The following is a 27,371-nucleotide window of genomic DNA, read 5'->3' as shown; positions in this document are numbered from 1 at the left end:
TCTCTTCAAAAGTGGTGCTGGGAAAACTGGATATCCACATGTAGAAGAATGATGTTGGACCCTTACCTTAAACCATATACAAAAAATAATGTGAAATGGACTGAAGACCTCCATTGGGGAAAAGCTTCATGACATTGGGTTTGGCAATGATTTCTTGGATATGACACCAAAGGTATAGACAACAAAATAAAAAAATAGACAAATGGGACTACATCAAACTTAAAAACTTCTGTGCATCAAAGGACACAATCAACAGAGTAAAAAAGCAACCTAAAAAATGGGTTGCAAATCATATATCTGATAAGGGGTTAATATCCAGAATATATGAAGAACTCCTACAATCCAACAACAAAAAACTCACAAAAACCTGATTTAAAAAATGCTCCTTCAAGTGAATGACTTGAATAGACATTTCTCCAAAGATGATATACAAATGGCCAACAAGCATATGAAAAGATGCTCAATGTCACTAATCATTCAAAAAATGCAAATCAAAGCACAGTGAGCTATCACCTCACATCCATTAGGATGGCTACTATTAAAAAACAAAACAAACCCAAATAACAAGTGTTGGTGAAGATGTGGAGAAATTGGAACCCTTATGCATTGCTGGTGGGACTGTAAAGTGGTGCAGCAGCTATGGAAGACAGTATAGTGGTTCCTCAAAAAATTAAAAACAGAATTACCATGTAATCTAGCAATCCCACTTCTGGGTATACATCCAAAAGAACTGAAAGCAAGACCTCATAGAGATATTTGCACACCCATGTTCATTATAGCATTATTCACAATAGCCAAGAGGTGGCAGCAACCCAAATATCCATCAACGGATGAAAGAATAAACAAGATGTGGTATATACATACAATGGAATATTATTCAGCCTTACAAAGGAAGGATATCCTGTTATATGCTACAACATGGATGAATCTTGAAGACATTATGCTAAGTGAAATAAGCCAGTCATAAAAAGACAAATACTGTATGATTCCACTTATATGATGTAACAACAGTAGTCAGATTCACAGAAACAGAAAGTAGAATTATGGTTGTCAGGGGCTGAGGGAAGGGGGATATGGGAAGTTATTGTTTAATGGGTACAGAGTTACAGTTTTGCAAGATGAAAAAGTTCTGGAGATCTGTTTCACAACAGTGTAAATATACTTAATACTACTGAACTGTACATTTAAAAAAGGTTAGGACAGTAAATTTTATGTTATGCCTTTTTTTTAACTAAAGCTAGAAATTTAAAAAATATTTTAAAAATATAAGGCATGAAAGATGTTAAATCTAAAGTATCAGAGTGAACTCATGACCTTATTAAACATTAATAACTTTCCAGCTCTGACACTGTAATGGCCTAGCAGCAAGGTCATCCTGCCCACCATGAGAATACATGTGGAACAATCTAATATTTTTCTGGTCTTTAGCACTATTCTTCATTAAAAGGAATCAGGGATCTTTGTAGACTAGCTATTCTATGTCTTGGCACAGATGTACCTTAGAACATTGTCGTTAGAAGTAAAAGTAATGATAATAACAACAATGTTAATGATAAAAATAACAAGCAGCTAACACTTATTGAGTACTTGTTATGGGGCCAGATACTGTCCTAGATGCTTTGCATGGGTTAATTCATTTATTGCTCACAATGACCTTATGAAGTAGGTATTATTATCCTCTTTTTAAAGATGAGGACATTGAAGCACAGAGAGGTTAAGTAACTTGTTGAAGGTCACACAGCTAATAAGTGGCAAAATGGGCATTTGAACCTGTTCCAATGTCTGTCCTCTTAACTAGTGATTATACTGTCTCTCAGGAGACAAGAGTATTTAAAAGCTAGCACAGGAGTCAGACAGCACAAGGAGTCAGTCTAAAGAGACTTCTATCGGCCAAATGTAACATAAGCATAGAAAAGAGGGTGATAATTACAGCTAACTACATTATGGAAAGTTCCTAATGATTCTCAAAAAAAGGAAAAGCTAGCTCAAGGAGTATAAAACCATAGCTATAATTCAAGGACGACTACGATAGGATAAGTTTAATTTTTTAAGCAGTTTACGCATAGAGAAGAGTGTTGACAAGTAAGTGTTTCTTCTATGAAGTATGTATCTGTCTTATATGTATTTTACTCTGTAGAAGTAGGAAATGGTAGACACAGAGTAAGGGGTGTGTACAGGTAAGGTTTGGGGAGGCTATATTCAAAGAATTATGCTTACACACACCATGGCATAAGCAAACCAATAGTTTTCTTAGCTGTAAAGTGTGGGTAGAGGTATGTAGAGGATACCTATGTTCATCAAGGAGTCTTTCATGTGTTAGTCAAAAAGGCTTGAGAGTCTGCATGAACAAGGCAAAGACTTGTACAGCCCTTAGCATCTGCATCAGGGCTGTTACCTCTTATGTTCCCCCAAAGAGTGTGAGGTGCAGGTGAGCTGACAGGTGAAAAGAATATTTATGCACATTCAGTGGATTTACATCCATGGATGTATGCCATTTGGGGGTTCAAAGTCCTGCATAATCTCCATAAGAACCCCCAATAATCCCCTCCCCCACACCAATAGGCAGAGAACTGTTAGGAAGCCAAACAATTCTGGAAAATGCAAGAATTATTCCCTTAACAAAATGCAAGAATTATTCCCCTAACAGAAAGGACTGATTACAGAAAAGAACCAGCTAGAAAGAAGGTGAATGTCTTGCCCAGTTGAATATCCCTGAAAGAAAACTACATAGACACTTGTCCTATCTCCTGAGAGATGTTACCTCTGCCAATTAAATGAGATGCATTTAATTGTAGGTAATCAGTAAACCAAGGCAGAAAAATATGACTAAGACAAGTAGACTTAGATACTAAATAAGGGGAAGTACTAGGTTGTAAGGACAGGTGTAGATTTGGAAAGTCCCCCTGACACAGCAAGGAATCCTCAACTCCAAGAGCTCAGCCTCATGAATTTAGGCTCATGTTCCAATCATCCTCAAAGGCAAAATCCTGTCACATCAAGAATCACCAGGTTGATAGATTAGAACCTACAAATTTGGCTGATATGAGTTGGTTTCTTTACAGTCTGACACAATTACCATAAGCCTGGGGAGTTTATGAGTTATTCTAACCTCAGGAAAATATAGGTATTGACAGCCTGAAGAAATTAATCAAACCCAGAATGAAAAAAATTTAATAGGCTAAGTGTAGGTGAAATAATAAGTTTTGTAATCACTGAGATAATTTTGCTTAGAAAAAACTACCATACTAGGCTTGTTATTTTCTTTACTGAATTAGTTAAATCTGATTATGTTTTTAATTAATGCTTCAGTATTTAAAATAATTTATGTTGTATTATTTATAAGCATGGATTTATTAATATGTCCGTGGTTGTGTTAGTTGCTGACACTGAATTTATTTGAGGTGATAGTGATAGCAGTTAAGGGACCACTTTCCCAATCTCCCTTAATGCTAATGAGATTAAATGGGTGTGTTGTGTAGTACTTCCAGGAAGTCTCTTTGAAAGAGAGAAGACAGCTCTTCCCCCCTTCCTCAATCCTGCTGTGTAGGACATGTGATGATGGCTCTTGCTGCCACTCTGGACTGTAAAAAGATGAGCTACAAAGAGCTTGCATCTCTGGGAACCAGGGAGCTGCCATACTAGATTCCTTTCACATGATAAATTTCTATCTTAAGTCATTTTTATTTTGAAGTTACTAATACTGGCAGCTGGGGAGGAGGAAGTTATAGCAGCTGGCCTCCAATTTATTCACTGTGTGTGTGTGTGTGTGTGTGTGTGTGGTGGGGAGCAAAGAGAAACACTCCTGGGAAAAAAAAGGAGGCAAGTGACCCTGTCTAATTTTTTCTCACTGGGCCTGCAGGTAAATAGACCAGGAGTTGGCAAACTGTTTCACTGGCCAGCTGCCTGTTTTGTAAATAAAATTTTATTGGTACACAGCTATACCCATTTATTTATATATTGTCTGTGGCTGCTTTTGTGCTACAGTGGCAGAGTTGACTAGTTGTGCCAGAAACTGTATGGCCTGCAAAGCATAAAACATTTATAGAAAAAGTTGTGATGACCCCTGAAATAAACTAATGATATTTGCTAGGGGGGAAGAGTCCTTTTCTATAGAATGCCCTGAGTAGGATATGCCTGGCTAAGTATTACTTAAAGTATTCAATAAGTAAACCCATAATCTATGAAGCATGGCTCCCTGATGACTGCCACATAAGCCATACAACTCTCTGGGGTATAAAATGGAGATGTTCCTACATGCTTCCTACTGTGTGAAGTAATAACCCACAGAACCTCATTTGGAGATCTCTATTGAACTCTGTTCTTAAACTCTGTTCTGCCCTATTGCTCTCTTTCTCTGTGCCTATGCCAGTATCCATACTATTTGACTGTAGAGATATAGCTGCATAATTGAAGAATTAAATAAGCTCATGCTGAGCTTTGTTTTTGATGGATACCAAACTTTTCTTGCTGCCCTTTTACTTCTTTGTGTGAAGTTATGTAAAACTTATGTTTTGTTATGTAGTGGATGTTGGTGCTTCACTCAGATCCCCTTCAATCCTTTTTTCACCTTTGTTTTTTGGATATTTTTCTTAGAGCCTGCTTTGCTCAAACACAGTGAGCAAGAAGTACCTGGGAATTTATAATCCCCAGGATAGCCTTTATCCTATGACGAACGTGTGAGAGAATATGAGTACACCAGCTCCCTTGCCTGAGGTAGGGAAAATACTGAGGCACACATTTCACTCCAGAGTTCCTTACATGATCAGGCTGAAGCTACCCTTTGCAGGACTGAAAGCCTAACCTTGGGTGGCTTCTTCCCCTTCCCTGTCCTTCCTCTCCTACACCCTAGCTAGTTTCCTCTGGGAGTACTTCCTTTCTTGCATAGAAATCCTTTTCTCAGAGTCTGCTGCTGGGGAACCTGACTTATGACACCTAAGAAGTAAAGAATACCCATGACTTTACCTTTTAAAATTGATGTTGAGATTGGCAGTCATGACAATTCCCCCAGGTATAGCTGCACACATACCAACAGTAGCATCAATCATTGTTGCAATGGCACCTCCATGAAGGAATCTAGTTACAAGAGGAAGAGAAATGTGTTCACAAGTTCTGAAAACAGCCCCTTAAGAGAGAAAATTATCTAAGCCTCCCATATAATCTACTTCTGAAAGTTCCACTTAATTCATGTTCCATGTACTGAATGTCAAATTATATCCATGTTCTCACCTTCATTTTGTTCAGAGCATAACACTGTAGTATTTGTAACAAAGCCAGAACCTAATGATAATCAGGTCATAAGCAAGCAAAAAGCTAAAATCCAATTTAGAAAATTTATATTATGTTTTTATTAAACTAACTATACACATCATTGTTTAAAAATTTAGGAAATGCAGATAAACAGAAGAAAAAGAAAAAGAAATTAAAAATTATAAGGCTCTCTAGTGACAAACCAATATTAACATGTTAATGATACTCTCTAAAATTATACTCTTTTGCCCTATGTCCTATACTTTTGCCATTTAATAATTTACAATAAACATCTATCCATGTCAATAAATATATATCTACATTACCACTTTAATGTCTTCATTGTAGTCCATGGATACAGGGCCATACTATAAGATAACAACCTCTTAGATCCACATTTCTAGGCTATCATTCTTACCCAGGTACTCCTTGCAGATAAGGACCTCCTTGAAACAAGCAAACTGTCCTTTTCTCATCATCGTTATAGAACATCACATATTCAAAGCCCAGGCCATCCTCATAGCCTCTGGTGAAGAGCTGGGCCTGTGACAGCTGTTCTTTCACAAGTTTTGAGTCTGTAAGGAAATGAAGTGGATGGGCACATGAGAAACAGGTATGAGAAAATTACCATGACAGAGACAAATATCTGTACCCTGCAAGAATCACAGGTCAGTGGACGATTGATTAAAATGCCAACCAGGTGCAAAACTGAAGGGGCTGGGAGGGTCCCAAAGAAACAGAATACAGGATCTTTGCTCCAGTGGAATTAGTCTAACTGGGAACATAGTAAAAATAAATGAAATCAAAACAAAGTACTAACACATGGCAATCAGGAAATATAGTACATAAATACAAAGGGTATATGGAATAAAACAGTAAGGTATAGACAGAAATCCTTCTTAGAATAAGTGTGATTTAAATGAGATTTAAAGAAAGTGAGTAATGTAACAGTAGAGAGGTTTTCCTTGCAGACATGAGTTTAGCCTGAGAAGATAGTTATCATACTGAATCAGAAACAGAGGCAGGTCAGCCCAATATTCAATGTGATTATGACTCCTGAGTCTCCAACTCACGGTTAGAACCATTAGGGTTCATGAAATCAAATTAGTGGGTTGTAGGCAGACTTTAAAAAGAAACTGAATGCTTCACATATATCCTGGATAAGTACTAGTGTGCTCATTTAGATATGTTTTTTCAATTATACAACTGTCCACAAGTCGTGTGTTCTGGGTTGTGAGTCAAAATGTAGGTAACTTCAAAATAAAGACTGAAAGCTACTGCTGAGGGAAGGGCATGTTTGTCCTTTCACACCCATTTTAAGATTTAATTCCCCAAACTCTTAGCTTTCTTTCACAGCTCATCATGATTTGACACATATAACGCTGTTTCTTTTATTGATACCAAATTTACATTTACAAACTTGGAAAAGGATATGAGATGAGAAGATCTGGGAGAAGTGGGGAGGACAAGGGAGGATATTATTTAGGCCTTGAGCATCTGGGGGCAGGCACCCTGTCTCTTGGACTTTGTGTGCTCAAGAACTGGCAGATAGGCACACACTATATGCGCTCTAGCAGTGGTTGAGAAATTGAACGATTTGGAGGGCCAAAGAAAGAAACTTAAAATTGAGAATCAGTCTCACGGTACAGTAGAAAAGAACCTTGTCCTGGAAGTTGGGAAATTTTTCATGACTTAGCTTTGGCCTAGAACTTGCTCCCTTCTCCATACTTTATCCATACAGTGAGGAGATAAACCTAAATGACCTCTAAGATCTGTTCCAACTCTAACACTCTGCGACTTCAGGATAAGATAGGCATCAAACCCTTCTAATTTTTTAGTTAGGAGTTCAAAATTTCTGCTTTAGATTACCTAAACCTTGAGGTTACCTCATAAAAATGGGAAAAATAAAGATGGTGGGGAAGTCTGTTAGAAATGCAGAATATTGGGCTCTACCCCTGACCTACCGAAGCTGAACCTACATTTTAACAAGACTACCAGGTGCTTCATATTCATGTTACAATCTGAGAGGAACTGATCTTTTAAGACATGGGATAACACTGAAGGTAGCAGAGGAGTAACACGATCAGATTTGAATTTTGAATCACTCTGCTAGCTGGATGAAAGGAGAGGGATAAGAAAGATGAGTGAGAAGATCACTGAAACACTATAAAATCACAATCACCAAATTTTTCTGCTTGGTGGGGTGATTTTCTCCAGCTATGTTCAGCTATGTGAGGGCCTGAGCAAATAAGAGATGGCAGATGTTTAGATTCATCCAGGGCCGGGGTTTTCCTAGATAAGTACGCTACAGAAGTTCAGATAAAAGAGGGCTATGGGGACAATGAGAAAGTAGAGGACTCAATGAACTGAAGGTCTTAATGAGGCCAAAGAATTTTTTCTGTGGGGGCTTTGAACAAGTAAGCTGGAAGGAAAAAGGTTGTGGTCAGAAAAAGGATGTCTAAATGTGTGGATTTGGAGGTTGTGCACTTTCTGAAGATGGTAAGGCTCAAGATGTCCTCAGGAGTGCATTGCTGGGGCTGTGCAAAAGAAAGGTCATAGGTGATGAGAAGGTAAATAAACTGAGGAGCCATGGTGTGGATGGTGGGTTGCTGAGAATGGTGAATAGAGTTGGGTAGAGAGGAAAACAGTTAACCAGGTGCTGAAATACTCAACATATAGGGAGAGGTTGGTAGATGACAGCTACAAGAAGGGGAAGTTGAGGGTGATAAAGTCGGAAAAAGTGAGATGGCATAAACCTCAAAAGGAATGGGGGTTTTCTAAGAAGCAGGGGAAATAATAATTTGAAAGCAAGTATGGGTAGCAAGGAGGACCTCAAACTCCTCCCTCTTCTGAGAGGGTCAAGTTTCCGACAAGAGATGATAGTTAGGTTGGATGAAGGGATGAGCAGAAACATGTGGGAACTGTACCCTGGAAACTACCGACATTTAAGGAGTGTGTAGAAGGAGAAAGGGAAAATCGGTCAGAGGTTTGTGAAAGCCAAGAGACAAAACATTTCAAGGAGAATGAGATTAACAGTTAGGTCCAGCACAGTAAGGGCTGAAAAATGCCCACAAAATATGGCAATTAGGTCGCTAGCGGCTTAAGTGAAGAAATTTCAGTAGAGCTATTAGAGTAGAAGCCAGATTGCACTGGGTTAAGGACATGCAATTAACTTTGTGATATGATAAATAGTTAGAATGGAATTAGTAACACAAATTACTAATTTTCCCCTTCGTTCGTAAAACAGAGTTAATTCTTATTTCTCTCTATATTGGTGGTTCTATAAAGAAACTTATGAACTCTACCATTTTTCTTGGTTAAGGTAGTTTTATTTTTGTTTCATTCATTTCCTTTTTTCTTTTTTTTGGCTGTGTTGGGTCTTCGTTGCTGCACGGGCTTTCTCTAGTTGTGGTGAGCGGGGGCTACTCTTTGTTGAGGTGCGTGGACTTCTCATTTTGGTGGCTTCTCTTGTTGCAGAGCATGGGCTCTAGGTGCGTGGGCTTCAGTAGTTGCAGCACATGGGCTCAGTAGTTGTGGTCTGAGGGCCCTAGAGCACATGAGCTTCAGTAGTTGTGGTGCAAGGGCCTCGTTGCTCTGTGGCATGTGGGATCTTCCTGGACCACGGACTGAACCCGTCCCCTGCACCAGCAGGCGGATTCCCAACCACTGCGCCACCAGGGAAGCCTCTGTTTCATTCATTTCTTCAGCAAATATTGAAGTATTCAGCAAATACCATGAGGAAACTGAGGCAAGAAAAGGTAAAGTAACTTGCCCAAGGTCACACAGCTTTCAGTTGTAGAACCAGAATTTGAACCCACTCACTATATTTCAACCATGAAATTAGTTAAGTTGTCAGCTTCTGGATGGCTTCTAAAGCCGTGTGACTGAATGAGATTACCAACAGAGTATAGTGAAGCAAGGAGTACTAAGGATTGAGACATGGGGCACCCTAACATTAAGTTTGAGGACAAGGAGGAACTGGCAAAAGAAACTAAAAAGGAAGAACCAGTGAAGTAGAAGACTATGGTGTCCTGGAAGCCAAGTTCAAGGAGAAAGGAGCTATCAGCTGTGCCAAAAGCTGAGCAAGGTCATTGGTTAGCAACATGAAGGTCACCGGTGACAGTAGTTCTGATGGAGTGGTGGGAGTGAGAGTCTGCCTGGAGAGGTTTAAGAGAGACCAGGAAGAGAGAAACCCAGTTGTGGCATGTCTGTACACTGATGAGAAAGATCTAGCAGAGAATACAGTGCACCAATAGAAGGCTTGGCCTCTCATAAGAGTATGGTCAGTTCATTCATAACAGGAAAAAGCAGAACACCAGGCACAGACGCAGGGAAGCGGGTAAATGAGGCAGGGGTTGCTTGGAAATTCTCTTCTGATTGCTTTTATTTTCTGTGAAACAGGAGGCAAGATCAGCTGAGAGTGAGGCTTGAGAAAAAGAAGGTAGGAAATAGTCATCTAGGAGAGCAGGAGAGTGAGTAGACGAGGGAAAAATGAAATATGATTGTCAGGCAATGTTAAGGGCCTACTTGAGGTCATTAAAAAAAAAAAATCACGGGAGTTCCCTGGAGGTCCAGTGGTTAGGGCTCTGTGCTCCCACTGCAGGGGGCATGGGTTCCACCCCTGGTCACGGAACTAAGATCCCGCAAGCTGCGTGGCGCGGCCAAAAGAAAAAAAACAAAGAAAAAACACTCCAAACATCACAATCCCCAAACACCTACTAAAGGTATGTTTAGATGATTAAAAGACAATGAGTAAAATAAATATCTGTATAAGCTTCATGCAGTCAGGAACCCTATCTATGTACTCAGGCTTGTTTCAGGAATACAACACTTTGCACAGCACAGATACTCAACAGATAGTTGTTGAATGAAAATTTAAGTGACTTGCGAATAAGAAAGCAAAAAGGTCTTTACAGGCTGACTCTAAAAATGAAGAATGTACATATATTAGGTATATATATGAAGTTCTTCAGTTAGGCTCAGTAAGTCAGCCACATAGGTGCAGAAGAGGGGAGACAAATAATTCAAATGAAAGACACAGGGTGTTAGCTGACTGTCAGTCAACAGTGTGACGTGGCTACCTACTTAGTGCTAATGTCTTACTCTGCATGGAAAGACCATAATTTGAGTTTCAATCTTAGTTCTGGGAAGCATATACTAAGGATCTGAGAAACTGGAACATGTCCTGGGAAAAGCAACTAGGAATGTGAAGGAGACTGAAATACCCTCTGGGAAAAAAGCCAGAAAACAACAGAGAAGATTGGCCTGGCAATGAAAATTGGCAGGTACACAGGAGTGAGATACATAGATCTGATTCCTAAATTCCAATATATATTGATATATTCTAATCCATATAAAACGATGCCAAATGAAAGGATTATGCTTATTCTGTGTGTTCCTAGATGGTAGAACTAACTGAATGGATGAAAGTACAAGAGAGATTATAGCTCAATACAGTTAGAGCTGTCCAAAATGAAAAAAGCACCTGAGTCCCAAGTACTCCATGATTGGAGGGGTTCAAATTAAGCCCAGATGACTGGCTGTAAGGTTTAAAATAGAAAGCAGGAGAAGACAGAGGAAGGTTAAGACTATAGTTGTAGCTCCCAACCCGTTTTCTATTCCAAAACAACTGAGGTTAACCTTTTGCAAGGAAAATTTACATTTATAAAGGAAATCTACATTTGTAAGGGTGTCTCCCTCTCAGTACCAGGAAGAGAAGAACAACTCTAAATCACAAGAGAATCTTTTCAATGGAGAAAGCAGCAACTTACATCTTTTCCTGGTAATCTCCTCACAACGCCCCCTACCCCCAACACCCTCCTTTTGTCTTTAGCTGAAAATGGTATTTAAACTGGTGGTTTAGGACTTCCTGGTGGCACAGGGGTTAAGAATCCACCTGCCAATGCAGGGGACACAGGTTTGAGCCCTGGTCTGGGAAGATCCCACATGCCACAGAGCACTAAGCCCACAAGCCACAACTACTGAGCCTGTGCTCTAGAGCCCGTGAGCCACAACTACAGAGCCTGCATGCCACATCTACTGAAGCCCATGTGCCTAGAGCCTGTGCTCCACAACAAGAGAAGCCACCGCAATGAGAAGCCCACGCACTGCAACGAAGCGTAGCCCCCGCTCGCCGCAACTAGAGAAAGCCTGCGTGCAGCAACAAAGACACAACGCAGCCAAAAGTAAACAAACAAATTAATTAATTAATAACAAAAAATAAACTGGTGGCTTAGGCTACCTCAGGGAGTTACTCACTTTTCCCTGGGCATCTCCCAGGTATACATGAGGTATATGTGCTAATAAACTTCTGGTTTTTCTTTTTTCTTTTTTAAAGAAAGCAACGGGCAGAAAAGAAGGCAGTCCACTGTTCCTCCCAATTCCTATATGAGGGATCTCCTTTTTTTTGTTGTTATTAAAGTGCATTTATTTTTTTCACAACATGTATCACCATCTGACCTACTTTGTTTTCGGTTTTTAGTGGTTTGTCTCTCATCACTAGAGTGTTCACTACAGGAGGGAAGAGATTTTAGGTAAAAAAATAACCAAGTAGAGCATCTTAAGCAGGTTCCCTGGTGTGTGTTTCTTCCCTTCCTTCTTATCTTTCTTCGTCCTACAAATATAAATAGGGCACTTACTATGTATCAGGTACTCTTCTAAGCACTGGAGATATAGTGGGGAATAAAACATACAAAAATCTCTGCCCTTATGAAATGTCAACTATGAATTGGTATTTTCCATTGGCACTTGCCATCTACCTCTACAAGGATTAAATCATGTGCTGCTGCAGCTGCTGATTTTCGACATCCCCTGAAAGGAGTTTAGGGTGGAGAGCAGAAATGAGGCATCCTGTGCTCTGAGAAAAACTGGCAGAACAGGTCTTCAGATAGTTAGATATTTTCAGGAGCTGATTTTATGAGCCCAATTCTTGTATCTCCTCATATCTAGAAAAGCACTAAAATCCTTCACGGTGATGTCTGCTCCTTGTGACTAGCAGTAACCTTCACTAGAGACTTGCTCGATTGCATGCATTCCCCCTCCACCAAAATCACATATATACTGACCTTCCTCCCCTACCTCTTTGGAGCAGTTTTTCAGAGCTATCTGAAATGCTGTCTCCTGGGCTGCAGTCCTCATTTTGCCCAAAATAAAACTTAACTCGCAACTCTCACATTGTGCATTTTTTTTTCAAGTTAACAGTTTTATGGCGACCACGAAGGGACCCAGAGTGGACTTCTCTCCTTCACCTAAACTCTACGAGGAACCGGAGCCTTGGTACCAGCAGAGGCCCCTTGCACCCATCCGCCTCCTTGGAAAGTCCAGATGAATTTGGGTAAGTCTCTCCTGGTTCTCGGATCTCCCGTGTTGGTTGATGATCCTGAGTTTTATTTGGCAGAGTAGCAGGTACCTGCCTCCTCCCAGTTGAAAGATACGGGGTGGGGGCCCTGGTTAAAAGATACCAGGGAAATATCCACCCAGTTGAAAGATACTGGGGGAGGCTCGGTTGAAAGATACCAGGGAATACCCACCCAGGTGAAAGATACTGTGGAGGGGGAGCTGGTTGAAAGATACCAGGGTTTGCTCAGTTGTAGGAGACTGAGTGGTCTGTGCTGAGTGGTTAGGTAAGAGGCCGATCTGATGCTTTTCCTCAGTTCAGCTGCCTTAATAGAATTTGTCAAGATAAAAGTGAAGATATTACATGAGAGCTTTGCTCCGAAGAAAGGGCACAAGACTCCTCCCGGCCTGTTCTGGCTTTCTCAGGCGACTGAGAAATTTACGGGAGTGGTGAAGGCAGAGTCCTCATGCCATGCAGTGATCCCATAGGGAAACCTACTCATTAATTAAAAGGCTTCCTCATCCAGGGGCATGCATAAGAATTGGCCATTCAGTGATCCGAGCACCCGCAGTGGCCTTAGACCACTGAAGGGAAAAACTGAGACATGTAAGAGGGCTGAAACAACTCTGGGGTGATGCCTAGAGGAGCTAAGCTCACAAGCAGCACACTGGCCCACCACACAATTTCACTAGTAAATTTTATCCCTGACAAATTCAACTTAAAATGGGAGATAGAGCCTCTCAAACACAGAAACAAGGGGCATCAGAAAGCCAGCCTCTGATTAACACTCCAGGCAGGTTTATGTATGTACAAAACTCACATTTGCAAGTACCTACTTAATTGGGGAAATATACCAAAGGAGATCTCAACCTAAAATGACCAAATTGGGGTTCTTTTGATATTCCAAAATTAATATTTTTGCGCACACAGTTAGAAAAAAGCCAGCCATGAGATCAAACAGACTGAATGGAATGCTTACTTTGATTGGTATCTAGAAGCTTCTAAAAGAGGAGATGATAGAGTAACTTCTTTTCAGGAAACCAACAATTAATTACTTGAAACTATATCAGACCAACTTTTCAAAACCATTAAAAAGAAAGAAAAGGGGGTATCTACGAAAATTATGAACCTTCAATTGTGCCAATTAAGTACACAATGCCAGTCGAAGGTTAACCAACCCCCATTTAATTCCCAACTAGTAGAGAAAGCTAGCTTGAAGGAAAAAAAAAAACCCAAAAAACAGAAACATATCTCTTCAGAATTCTGACCCTGAGGAACAAGTCCTACTAGGAGAACTTGATTTTCTCTCCCTGTGCCTTGAAACTAGGGCTCTCAGGAACAATTATCTTATATAGACCATCTCTAAGTCCTGAGTCTGAGGAAAATAACAGGGAACAAAGCCTTTAAAATTCTTTCTTATTCCAACTGTTAGTTATAAATTAGTGAGTTTTATATTTTGATATCTGATTCATGACTAAGTGTAGAAAATGAAGCTATATAGATCTCCCGTTGTGTCTGTCTAGGTATATGTATGTCTCAGTATGTGTGTCTCTTTGGATAATGCTGCTGAGGTTAATTTGTAAATGACGTTTATTTAATTGGCTTAAAAAAAAGTAAGCACTGACATTCACAGAAAGATAGACAAGATGAAAAGGCAGAGGGCTATGTACCAGATGAAGAAACAAGATAAAACCCCAGAAAAACAACTAAATGAAGCAGAGATAGGCAACCTTCCAGAAAAAGAATTCAGAATAATGATAGTGAAGATGATCCAGGACCTCAGAATAAGAATGGAGGCAAAGATCGAGAAGATGCAAGAAATGTTTGACAAAGACCTAGAAGAATTAAAGAACAAACAAACAGAGATGAACAATACAATAACTGAAATGAAAACTACACTAGAAGGAATCAATAGTAGAATAACTGAGGCACAAGAACGGATAAGTGACCTGGAAGACAGAATGGTGGAATTCACTGCTGCAGAACAGAATAAAGAAAAAAGAATGAAAAGAAATGAAGACAGCCTAAGAGACCTCTGGGAAAACATTAAATGCAACAACATTCGCATTATAGGGGTCCCAGAAGGAGAAGAGAGAAAGAAAGGACCCAAGAAAATATCTGAACAGATTATAGTCAAAAACTTCCCTAACATGGGAAAGGAAATAGCCACCCAAGTCCAGGAAGCGCAGAGAGTCCCATACAGGATAAACCCAAGGAGAAACACGCCGAGACACATAGAAATCAAAGTGGCAAAAATTAAAGACAAAGAAAAATTATTGAAAGCAGCAAGGGAAAAACGACAAATAACATACAAGGGAACTCCCATAAGGTTAACAGCTGATTTCTCAGCAGAAACTCTACAAGCCACAAGGGAGTGGCATGACATATTTAAAGTGATGAAAGGGAAGAACCGACAACCAAGATTACTCTACCCGGCAAGGATCTCATTCAGATTTGATGGAGAAATCAAAAGCTTTACAGACAAGCAAAAGCTAAGAGAATTCAGCACCACCAAACCAGCTCTACAACAAACGCTAAAGGAACTTCTCTAAGTGGGAAACACAAGACAAGAAAAGGATCCACAAAAACAAACCCAAAACAATTAAGAAAATGGTAACAGGAACATACATATCAATAATTACCTTAAATGTGAATGGATTAAATGCTCCAACCAAAAGACACAGGCTTGCTGAATGGATACAAAAACAAGACCCATATATATGCTGTCTATAAGAGACCCACTTCAGACCTAGGGACACATACAGTCTGAAAGTAAGGGGATGGAAAAAGATATTCCATGCAAATGGAAATGAAAAGAAAGCTGGAGTAGCAATACTCATATTAGGTAAAATAGACTTTAAAATAAAGAATGTTACAAGAGACAAGGAAGGACACTACATAATGATCAAGGGATCAATCCAAGAAGAAGATATAACAATTATAAATATATATGCACCCAACATAGGAGCACCTCAATACGTAAGGCAACTGCTAACAGCTCTAAAAGAGGAAATTGACAGTAACACAATAATAGTGGGGGACTTTAACACCTCACTTACACCAATGGACAGATCTTCCAGACAGAAAATTAATAAGGAAACACAAGCTTTAAATGACACAATAGACCAGATAGATTTAATTGACATTTATAGGACTTCCATCCGAAAACAGCAGATTACACTTTCTTCTCAAGTGCGCATGGAACATTCTCCAGGGTAGATCACATCTTGGGTCACAAATCAAGCCTTAGTAAATTTAAGAAAATTGAAATCATATCAAGCATCTTTTCTGACCACAACGCTACGAGATTAGAAATCAGTTACAGGGAAAAAAACATAAAAAACACAAACACATGGAGGCTAAACAATACGTTACTAAATAACCAAGAGATCACTGAAGAAATCAAAGAGGAAATCAAAAATACCTAGACACAAATGACAATGAAAACACGATGACCCAAAACCTATGGGATGCAGCAAAAGCAGTTCTAAGAGGGAAGTTTATAACAATACAATCCTACCTCAAGAAACAACAAACATCTCAAATAAACAATCTAATCTTACACCTAAAAGAACTAGAGAAAGAAGAACAAACAATACCCAAAGTTAGTAGAAGGAGAGAAATCATAAAGATCAGAGCAGAAATAAATGAAATAGAAACAAAGAAAACAATAGCAAAGATCAATAAAACTAAAAGCTGGTTCTTTGAGAAGATAAACAAAATTGATAAACCATTAGCCAGACTCATCAAGAAAAAGAGGGAGAGGACTCAAATCAATAAAATTAGAAATGAAAAAGGAGAAGTTACAACAGACACCGCAGAAATACAAAGCATCCTAAGAGACTACTACAAGCAACTCTATGCCAATAAAGTGGACAACCTGGAAGAAATGGACAAATTCTTAGAAAGGTATAACCTTCCAAGACTGGACCAGGAAGAAATAGAAAATATGAACAGACCAATCGCAAGTAATGAAATTGAAACTGTGATTAAAAATCTTCCAACAAACAAAAGTCCAGGAACAGATGGCTTCACACCGTAGAGGCTTCACACCTGATAGAACGTGGTGTGGACCTTTCCACTCTTTTTTCTATAGACCTGAAACTACTAAAAAAAGAAGTCTATTAATTAAAACACATACACACACACATACACACACACACACACACACACACAGGACAGGAAGTGCAATGTGTATGTGTTGGAGTGTTGGAGGTGGGGTAGTTTGCCTTGGGAGTTTAGAGTCTGGGAGATGAGGGGATGACTTGAGTATTCTGAGCTTCTTAGGGTGACAGTGCCATATATTGGGATAAATAGTAAATTGAGGTTAGTGATGACAGCCTCAAGACAGAAAGGTGATGAGAATGTAGTAGGGTTGAGGCTTTCTGGGGTCCCTTCCTGATAATGGTGATGATGATGCCATGGTGGGGGCATTCTTATTAATGGCAACAGACTTTATGCTCTCCCACAATCTGTGAAAGTTATTGAGATTTCTGGCCTATAAAACTGGAGAATATAGCAACCCCCCTGCACTATCCTCCTTCCTTTTTCAAGTGGTAACAAGTACTTCAATCTGTTCTTAGTTTTATATTTGATACTTAAATATTCTTTATGGGAGTGTAGCTATTCCTACCAAGAAAATAGGTTTTGAAATCTTCACTCTTTTGAGTATATTTACTTTTATATGAAGGCAAACGTTCCCAGGCACCGTCTTCACATTTCTTCATGAACTGGTCAAAGAGGCGTCTTAAGTCCTTGCTCCAGCTGGGGTTGGGGAGAGCATGGTCCTTAAGAATGACTTTCTCAGTAGAAAACCACCTCTAAAAGAAAGGAAAAAAAGGAGAGTAATGGGAGGTACATCCTATTTCATAACATATTCTCTTATTTTCTAAGACTATCTTGCTGCTTTTCCTCTTCCCAAAAGCTTGTTGTTTTGAAGTGGAAACAAATTTCTAGGATCACCTGTTCCTCCCTCCTTGGGAGAATTGGGAGATTGAGAGAGGATAAATGATTTGCTCAATGTCATCCAACTAGCCATTGGCAGAGTTGGTATTAAGCCCAGGTCTGCAGACCCCCTTCTTTTTTTTAAACCTTAATCAAGCACAGGTGAGCCACGTCAACTACAAACTGGCACTTGATGTCCACCTCTACAAGGATTAAATCAGATGCTGCTGCAGCTGCTGATTTTCAACACCCCTTGAAAGGAGTTCAGGGTGGAGGACAGAAATGAGGCATCCTGTGCTCTGAGAAAAACTGGCAGAACAGGTCTTCGGATAGTTAGATATTTTCAGGACCTGATTTTATGAGCCCAATTCTTGTATCTCCTCATATCTAGAAAAGCACTAAAATCCTTCATGGTGACGTCTGCTCCTTGTGACTAGCAGTAACCTTCACTATAGACTAGCTTGATTGCATGTACTCCCCCTTCACCAAAATCACATATATAGTGACCTTCCCCCCTACCTCTTTGGAGCAGTTTCTCAGAGCTATCTGAGATGCTGTCTCCCGGGCTATAGTCCTGATTTTGCCTCAAATAAAACTTAATTCGCAACTCTCATGTGGTACATTTTTTTAAAGTCAGCAGCCAGGAACTGGTGATAAAGAGAGATGAAGGACAGACAGTTTTCCTCCATGTAAAAAGTGTTACCAGTGGGAAACACACGGGAAGCCAGAGCACAGGGGAGAGGAATTCATCTCAGATTGGGTATTCAGGTAGGGGTTCTTTGACTTGAATCTTCATTAGACAAGCAGAAATTAGCCAGATAGAAAGAGTATTGTAGGCAAAGGAACACTGTGTGCAAAGGCAAGGAGGCATGAAACAGTTTTGAGGGGCCTTACAACAACCATATGAAGTAGGTACTAATTATTATCCCCATTTTACAGATGATGAAACTAAGGCCTCAAGGAAGCTTGGCATTGTTTCAGTACAAGGGGAGGAGCAGATGGCTGCAGAGACGTAGGCAAGGGCCTGATTGTGAGAAGCTTCCACACTAAGTTAACTGGTTTGAATTGCATCTGCAGTGCTCTCGGAGGGATTTTAAATAGGGGAGTGACAAGATCAGATTTGGCCATAATACGAAAGTGGGAGTGATTTCAAGATTGGAATCAGAGGGCCCTGTCTAGAGGCTACTGGAATAACTCAGGCGAAAAATTATGAATGCATGAAGCAGAACTAGGTGACTATTTGGATAAGGAGAGTGAGGGAAGAAGAAAAATACAAGAGCCAATCTCAGGTTTCTGAACTGTTCAACAGAGTAGGTGACAGAGCCAGATGCCAAGAAAGAGAATACAAAGAAAGAGGAGGAGGGGGTTGGAGGGGAAGAGTTCTTGGTGTCATAATAACCACAGCTTCCACCAGTGCTATTCCTCTGTAGCACTCAGCACTGCTACCACTCCAGTGCCCACACAGCAGGTGGAAAGGTACATGGGCCTTGGAGGACTTGGGGGACAAAGTGTCACCTACAAAAGAGCTGGACAAAGCAAATGCCCATCGGCACCAGAAAGGAAAATCAGATATTTTGACTTCTGCAGAAATCCTGGAACATTAAGATCACAGAAGCTATCAACTCTGTGGCATTCTACTTCCAGGCACCTTTATCAATTCATTCAGATTCAATGTACCTACAACACTTGGACTACACCCCAGGGTACAGGGAGGTGCTGTTATTGTGATGGAAGAACCAGCCAACCAGCCTTCTGCTGACCTCTGGGCTGGCTCTGATCCTGGCCTGATGGTAAGAATTTAGGGAGCCTGTCCCAAGAACCCTATGGAACTAAAAACTTCCTGGCTAACAAAAGGAAGTCTTGAATTCGTGAGGGGAAACATGAGCAGGGTTGAGACCACTCCACTCCCTAGCTCAGTATTTGTACCTTTGTTTTTTCCTATGGTTTTGGATTGGCTTATCCCTTCAGACTTTCAGCTCAGAAAATTTGGGAAGGAAAGAAAAGAAAAACAAAAATTTTTAACCCACTTATTACCTCTCCATCTTAATATAACTAATGGTAAAATTTTGATATATTTCCTCCAAGTTATTTTTTAAAATATTTATTTATTTATTTATTTGGCCGTGCTGGGTCTTAGTTGCGGCATGTGGGATCTTTGTTGCCACATGCAGGATCTTCAGTTGAGGCATGCGGGGTTGCAGCATGAGGGATCTTTTAGTTGCGGCATGTGGGATCTTAGTTGCAGCATGTGGGATCTAGTTCCCCGACCAGGGATTGAACTCGGGCCCCCTGCATTGAGAGCTTGGAGTCTTAACCACTGGACCACCACAGAAATCCCTCCTCCAAGTTTTTTTAACTACAGCTTTTCTTAATATACTTGTAATCTCAGTAAGAAATATAATTTTTCTTTTGCTTCATCACTTAAAATTCTTTAGTGTTCACTTTCTCATGCCCTTAATCTCAGTTATCACCATTTTCAACAGCAGAAAAATAATCCTTTAAAATGATATACTATAATTTACTTAACCATTTAAATTGTACATGTAAATTGTTTCCAATCTTTTGCTGCTTTAAATGAAACGGATCATTGGAACACTGTGAATATAGTCTTTTCTCTACTTTGGATTATTTCCTTAGAATCCGGTCCCAATCATATAGTTGTTTTTTTTTTTTCTCTTTTTATTTATTTTTCAAATCTATTACTCATGTGCCTATTCTTGCCGTCAAATTCCAGTATGCACTGATGGCTTTTTTTTTTTTAACGTCTTTATTGGAGTATAATTGCTTTACAATGTTGTGTTAGTTTCTGCTGTATAACAAAGTGAATTAGTTATATGTATATATATATCCCCATATCCCCTGCCTCTTGCGCCTCCCTCCCACCCTCCCTACCCACCCCAATCATGTAGTTTTTAAAGTACATAAATTCTGGAAGTAACCTAACACACACAATTAGTCATAAATTAATATGTATTCACTGATACCTGTCAATTAAGAGGTAGAATAGGATGTGTAAGCTTTGGAGTTGTGAATTTGGGCTTACCGCATCCATAGGTCTCATCTTAAATAGGGAACTCTAGGTTTGATCAGTTCTAGCATCCTTTCATGGACCAGTGCAACAGAGATAATAAAGGCTTTTAGGAATTAGAATGACTTCCTTGACCCTGGGCTCTCCTACCTGATTGTGACTTTGAAAGTCTGGGGGATTCAGCTAAATGCAACAATCTTTTTTTTTTTTCCCCTTTTTTGGCACTGCATGGCATGTGGGATCTTAGTTCCCTGACCAGGGATCAAACCCACGCCCCCTGCAGTGGAAGTGCAGAGCCTTAACCACTGGACTACCAGGGAAGTCCCGCAATGAACCTTTTTGAGCCCTACTATATGCTCTGGTTCTGTGCCAGGAACAGGTAATACAAAGAGAGAAGACTTAGGCCCTGTCCTCAAGTGACTGCTGCCTCGAGTGTGAAAAATGTTACAAAAGAAATAGATACAGACACAGAAGGAGTGACTTTCAGGGAAAACTTCAAAAAGATGAGGACCAATACAGTGATTTCTAACGTATGAAAAGTTCACTAAGGAAAGGAGGGCTGCTCCAAGCAAAGGCACAGAGAGATGGGGAACTGCTAGGATTTCAGTCTTCATAGATGAAAGGTGCAAAGAGAACAGCAGCAAGACAGGGATGGCAAAGCAGAAGAGGGATGACGCTACACACTGTAGTGTCATCCCTCTTCTGCTTTGCCATCCCTGTCTTGCTGCTGTTCTCTTTGCACCTTTCATCTGTGAAGGCTTAAATTTCATCTTCTGGGTTAATGTTTCCAAAGGCCAACACGAAAGATGATTTTAGCTGGCACAAGGACAATGATATATGTATTTTTAAATGAATATTATATCAATAAAAGGACATAAATAGCACATCACACTTCGGATTTCATAAATGTTACTGCTTAGGATGAAGCTAATTAAAGAAAGGAGTCTTTAAAGAATCATGAAGGTGGTACTTGAGTGGCAAAGTACTTTTTCCATTATGGGGAGGCTTAAGGAGTTTTAAGCAAAGCAGTAACATGAACTTAGGTTTTAGAAAGCTCCCTCTGATGTAAAGGATGAATTGTAAGGTGAGAAGCAGTGGTAAGGAAACCAGTTAAAAGATTGTTGTAAAGGTCCAGGAGAAATGTGGTCAGAAGGTGAACTAGGTAGAGAGGAATGAAAAAGATGTAAGAGATATTTAGGATATTGGGACCAAGGATTGTGGAGAGTGACTGATCATGGGGGAAGAGAAAGTAGAAGAGTTTTGGATGATTCCTGACTTGTGGTTTGAAGGTTGGAGTGGATAGAAGGAAAAGAAAGAGGAGGTTTCCTTAGTGTTCATGTACACGTCAGGAGGCGGAAAGTAGGAGTGAAACCATTAATTTTAGTTTGGGGCATGTTGAGTTTGGGACCACAGATGAACACTATGATGTTGTGAGAAATAAAAATAATGAAAGTTTCAGTCCAAGGAGATGAGAATTAAGAGATACTTGAAGTAAAGGCACCTGTAAATTCACAGCATAGACTCTGTGCATGAGGGATAAATGTGAGGGATAATCACTATTTTTCGTTCCCCTGAATAGAGGAAAGGTCTTGCTAGATCTTTGATTATGTATTTTTCAAGTGGGACTTAAGTTACAACTTTTTAATGTGTCTCTTTTTAAGAGTAAGTTACTGAACCAAAAGAAGCATGATTTGTAAGCCCTGTAAATACTACTGTTATAAAGCCCGTAAATACTGTTAATATAAATATTCTCAACATAGATTACAAGACACCAACATATTAAAGAAACGAATCTATCTTTGTTGTGAGATTAGCACAGGGCATTTTATTTTCCAAAGTGCATGATGGTACAGGATTAATAACCGATCTGCACTCATTATTCTTTAAAAGTAAGCTGGCACAGGCTCCTTCTCTGGGCTTCGGTTCTGCGGGAGACGCAGCAGAGCCCGCGTCGTCGCTTCCTGGCGAGCTTGGCGGGGCCACAGGGCCTTGTCCTACCTCAGTGGTCCGCTGCTGGCTCGCTGGTTCGGGAGCAGGGCGCTGCAGCCACCCCATCCCGGTCAAGGTGTTTGGTAAGCAGAAGCCCCAGAGTATCGGGAGCCTGCAACCCTTCGCCTGGCACGGCGGTTCAGGCGTGAACCATGCTGACGGAGGATGGCAGCCTCGGAGGTGGAGAAGAGCGGCAAGAAGACCGAGAAGAAACTTGCTGCTCGAGAGGAAGCTAAATTGGCAAGCTTCATGGGCGTCATGGATAACATGCGGAAACAGTGATTTAGATCCACCACCCAACTATAGTTGAATCTACAGTCCACCCAGGGATTTATACCCAGGGTCAACTTGAAATCACGCTGGGAGGGACTGACTGCAGAACCTTGTTGACAAGCTACATAAATCCAAAGAAAACACTGTGTGATGTGATCCTTATGGTCCAGGAACGAAAGATAGCTGTTCACTGTGTTGTCCTTGCTGCAGCCAGTTATTTTTTAAACTTAATGTTCACAACTAACATGCTTGAATCAAAGTCCTTTGAAGTAGAACTCAAAGATGCTGAACCTGACATTATTAAATAACTTGTGGAATTCGCTTATAGCATTAGAATTTCTGTGAATAGCAACAATGTTCAGTCTTTGTTAGATGCAGCAAACCAGTACCAGATTGAACCTGTGAAGAAATGTGTGTTGATGTTTTCAAAGAACAAGTTGATGCTTCCAATTGTCTTGGTATAAGTGGGCTAGCAGAGTGTCTAGACTGTCCTAAATTGAACGCAACTGCAGATGACTTTATTCATCAGCATCTTACTGAATTTTATAAAACTGATGAATTTCTACAACTTGATGCCAGGCGAGTTACACATCTCCTCAACCAGGACACTCTGTGAGAGCAGAGGATCAGGTTTACGACGCTGCAGTCAGGTGGTTGAAATATGATGAACCCAATCACCAGCCATTTATGGCTGACATCCTTGCTAAAGTCAGGTTTCCTCTTATATCGAAGAATTTCTTAAGTAAGACAGTAGAAACTGAACCACTTATTCAAGACAATCCTGAATGCCTTAAAATGGTGATAAGTGGAATGAGGTATCATCTCCTGCCTCCAAAGGATTGAGAAGAACTGGTAGAAGACACAAGGTCCAGAAGAAAGAAACATGACTACTGCATAGCCCTATCTGGAGGCTCCCAACCACAGTCTTGTAGATATTTTAACCCAAAGTTGAAAAGAGAAGGATATTCTGCACGAGCCTGGAAGTGAGACTGTAACTTTAGAATTCTCTTTTGATGTCTTTGTTCTTATAAATGGCCCATATTTAATGCTCTTTTGTATATTCAACCACAAGTTTTTAGACTTCAAGTGGAAAAATTTAAATAACTGAGGAAATAACTGCCAATAAAAACATCCTCATTCCATCAATTATTACTTATTCCCTAAAGCTAACACCATTAGAATCCCATTACAATATTTATTAAATGTTTCTATTAGAAGTGCCAGCCTCTCCTTTCTTTTTGCTAAAAACTTCACCTTAAAATTTTTTAACCGTTTACTATTACTTATTTTAATATGTTGGTTGTCTTTATTATTTCTAATATTAAAACAATCAAGGAAGCTGATTTCATTATAAATTATTATTAGTTACCTTGACTCTCCCAAAGTGAACATTATTTCATTATTCAATTCAAGCAGACTGCTTAATAATAAGGACTGTATAGAAATTGTTTTAACATTCTTGAACTTGGGACTTCCCTGGTGGTCCAGTGGTTAAGAATCTGCCTTCCAATGCAGGGAACACGGGTTGGATCCCTGGTCTTGGGGAACTAAGATCCCATATGAGGCGGGGCAACTAAGCCTGTGCACCACAACGAAAGATCCCGCATGCCACAACTAAGCTGCAACAAAGATCCTGCGTGCCGCAACTAAGACCTGATGCAGCCAAAAATAAAATAAATCAATATTAAAAAAAAAAAATCCTTGAAGTTAACATTTTCAGAGACGTTAAAATGGTTTTAACTATCATTAAATGGGATCCACTTGTGTGTGTCCTTTACGAGTCCAAAATGATTATTTTCATTGAACTGATCTCCTTCAGAGAGGACAATTTAAAGCAGTACTACTTAATTGCATTATCTAGAATTAAGCCAATATCCCTATAAACTATTATCTTTAGATATTCCTTGGATATAGCTGGTGAGAGGCAGCAAATATTTGTATTAATTGCTGACTGAAAAATGATAAGACAGAATATCTTAACAGTTTTTCTAGTAGATAAGTAAAGTAGTAGATAAACTAGTAGTAGAGAACTAGGATTAAACCCTTGTTAGAGACGTGCTCTTCTCCTGAGGGTATAATGTAATGGTTAGGAGGCAGACTGCTTAGGTTCAGATTCCAACTGTACCACGTGTTTTTTATGTGACCTTGCTTAAGGCACAATCTTTCTTTATTAATATTAGTAGCAGCTGTATTCCTTGACCTGCTGACATGACTCAAGCATCCTGCACACTGCTTCAAAACGGGTCACCCCACCTAGAGGCGGGGTGGGAGGGAGGCTCAAGAGGGAGGAGAAATGGGGATATATGTATACGTACAGCTGATTCACTTTGTCATACAGCAGAAACTAACACACCATTGTAAAGCAATTATACTCTAATAAAGATGTTAAAAAAAAAAACCAACAAACAGCGTCACCCTCCTGTGCAGTTTCTTACGGCTTGAATCTCAGGACTGAAAGATCAGGTGACCCCGTTAACATTGATGCCTCTTGGAGCTGATGTTAGCTTTTATTCTGAGGTCAGCTGGCTGAGGAAATGGATAAACAGCTGAACATATCCATATCGCAGGGTTGCTCCTGACGGAAAGCCCCACCCCTCTGCCCACTTCCGCCGCCCCGCGCCCGGGACTTACCCGCGCGGGTACCGGGTCCCTAGCTGCCCGCCTGCCGCGCAGGGCCCGGAGCGTGCGCAGTGCCGCGGTGCAGCTCCTCAGCATGGCTCCGAGCGTGCGCGGGGCTCCGGCCGCCGGAAGCACGGCGGCTGGCTCGCGGCCGCGGCAGAGGTCAATTCACCCAACCAGCCACCTAACGGCCCGCTCTTCCTCTTTAACTTAGGGAAGCGGAGGGCGGGGCCTGGCGCGCGTGGTGGGGGCGGGGCGTGAAGGCAGCGGGGGCGTCAGTCTTTTCTTCCGGTAAAATCTTAGGCCCTCCTCGGGCGCCGGAGCCACTTCCGGAGCAAATGTCAAGCCTCGAGAGGGCGCCTGGAGCTGCGCGCGCGGCGCCGGCGGCTCGGCGGCCTGGGGAGGACGAGGAGGCCTGGGAGGGTGGGTCCGCGGCTACAGCTCACGGCCCTCAGCCCCTCAGCCACTCAGCCCAGGCGGCCACGCGCTACTAATGAGGATTCGCTGGCTTTTTTCCCATCTCGCGCCGGCCGACCGAATTCTGTGCTCTCTGTTCCCTAGTAGTTCTCCCTCCCGCAGAAGACTTAAGCCGTCAGGTGGGTAGGAGCGCACACAGCGGATTGTAGGAATAGAATATTTTCTTGGAGGCCATGGACAAATCCATGGTTGGGATTGATCTGTAGAGAGACTTCTGGGTGCAAAGGACATACGCTTACAAAGCTACGTTCTCTATCTCTTGCGCCGCCCCTCCACACACACCCTTAAGGCTCGGGCAGAGCTAAAAGTCCTCGAGTCTGGCTTTTTCAACTAGAAATCGTAGCAACACCTGACGGATGCATTCATCTCTTAGCTTTGGAGACATATCTGAGCTCCAAGTCCCACTCCACCACCTAACACCTTGCCGCTCTTTAATTGTACCTGGGCTCTTGTTTCTACATTGTTGTATTAAAAAGAATATATCAAATTTTACTTGTTGCCAGGACCTTCTCTTTCAGTAGGAGTCACCGAAGTTAGAAGTTACTTGAAGTTACCTTGTATTCACCTCAGAAAGAAAGTACCCCCAGGCCAGTGGTGTGTTGAAGGTGACTTGTACAGTCTCGTTAAAATTGTAAGTATTCCGCTAGCCAATCCTTAAACACTGCCATTATTAAAATTTATATAAACTTACAATTAAGTAATATTAAAAAAATGAAGGTATTGTAATGACACTCCCCCGTCAGTCCCCAGCAAGTGTCCTTCTGATCGGTATCTTGGAGCCAGTAGGAGACCGAGTTTGGTTCCGACGCAAAGGAAGTCAAAGAATGAAGAGGTGGGAGTTCAAGCTTTCGTGTACCTGCTCTTCCCCAAAGGCGTTTGGCTGGGGCTGCTTTATAGGGTTCTTGTCAGCAGGGAGGGGGCGGGTCCGCGCAGGCACCCCCCCCCCCCACGTTTGCTGCTCAAGGCTTCAGAAAGCAGTGTGTGGGAGGTGTGGGTGCAGTACATCTGCACTGGGCCTGCCCCTGCCATCTTGGATTGCAGGTGCCTGTGCAGCACTTCTGGACAGGGGCCCAGAGCTGAGGTGCCAGGCCCAGCCTTTTCACACTAGGAACTCTGGTCTGAAGGGCCTGGTGTAAGATCTCTGCATGCAACACCCTGTGAGCAAGTGAAACTAGACTAAGCACAAAGAAAAAGAAAAAGTTTAAACTTTGTCTTATTACCCAGATTCTATTTTTATTTCCCGGGAATTGTTAATGGGCTTGGCCGGTGACAGTATTAGATACTAAAAACTGTAACTACCTAATTATTTTTAGTGCATTTTACTACTGTATGTGCTCTTGAGGTTATTTATCTCTATCTCATTTGTATGGGGGGAATACTAGGCACACATCTTCCCAACATCACATTTAGTCACATCACAGTGGTAGCTTAAAATTGGCCGACTGGGAGTATTCACTT

General features: G+C 40.9%; 1 protein-coding gene across 4 annotated transcripts in view; it reads right to left on the bottom strand.

The window, feature by feature from the left end:
* THEM4 (thioesterase superfamily member 4) overlaps positions 1 to 25,664 on the bottom strand; it is a 36,913-nt gene extending 11,249 nt beyond the window's left edge. Inside the window, exons 1-4 of one of the 4 annotated variants that reach the window (XR_009700494.1) lie at positions 25,449 to 25,661; positions 17,262 to 17,403; positions 5,666 to 5,822; positions 4,963 to 5,073 (exon numbers count right to left, since the gene is read on the bottom strand). Coding sequence is in view for 3 of the 4 variants with exons in the window: in XM_061186005.1 (XP_061041988.1) it covers positions 4,963 to 5,073; positions 5,666 to 5,822; positions 17,262 to 17,403; positions 25,449 to 25,532 (494 nt within the window). In the remaining variant the exon portion in view is untranslated. Of the gene's footprint in view, positions 1 to 4,962; positions 5,074 to 5,665; positions 5,823 to 17,261; positions 17,404 to 25,448 lie in introns of all 4 variants that reach the window. The other 3 variants (XM_061186005.1, XM_061186004.1, XM_061186006.1) reach the window with 3 other exon arrangements.
* Positions 25,665 to 27,371: the final 1,707 nt, after the last annotated feature.

This window comes from Eubalaena glacialis, chromosome 3 (assembly GCF_028564815.1).
Source record: "Eubalaena glacialis isolate mEubGla1 chromosome 3, mEubGla1.1.hap2.+ XY, whole genome shotgun sequence".
Classification (NCBI taxonomy): Eukaryota; Metazoa; Chordata; class Mammalia; order Artiodactyla; family Balaenidae; genus Eubalaena; species Eubalaena glacialis.
Note: the sequence above shows the minus strand (reverse complement) of the source record. Positions and strands in the feature narration are given on the sequence as shown.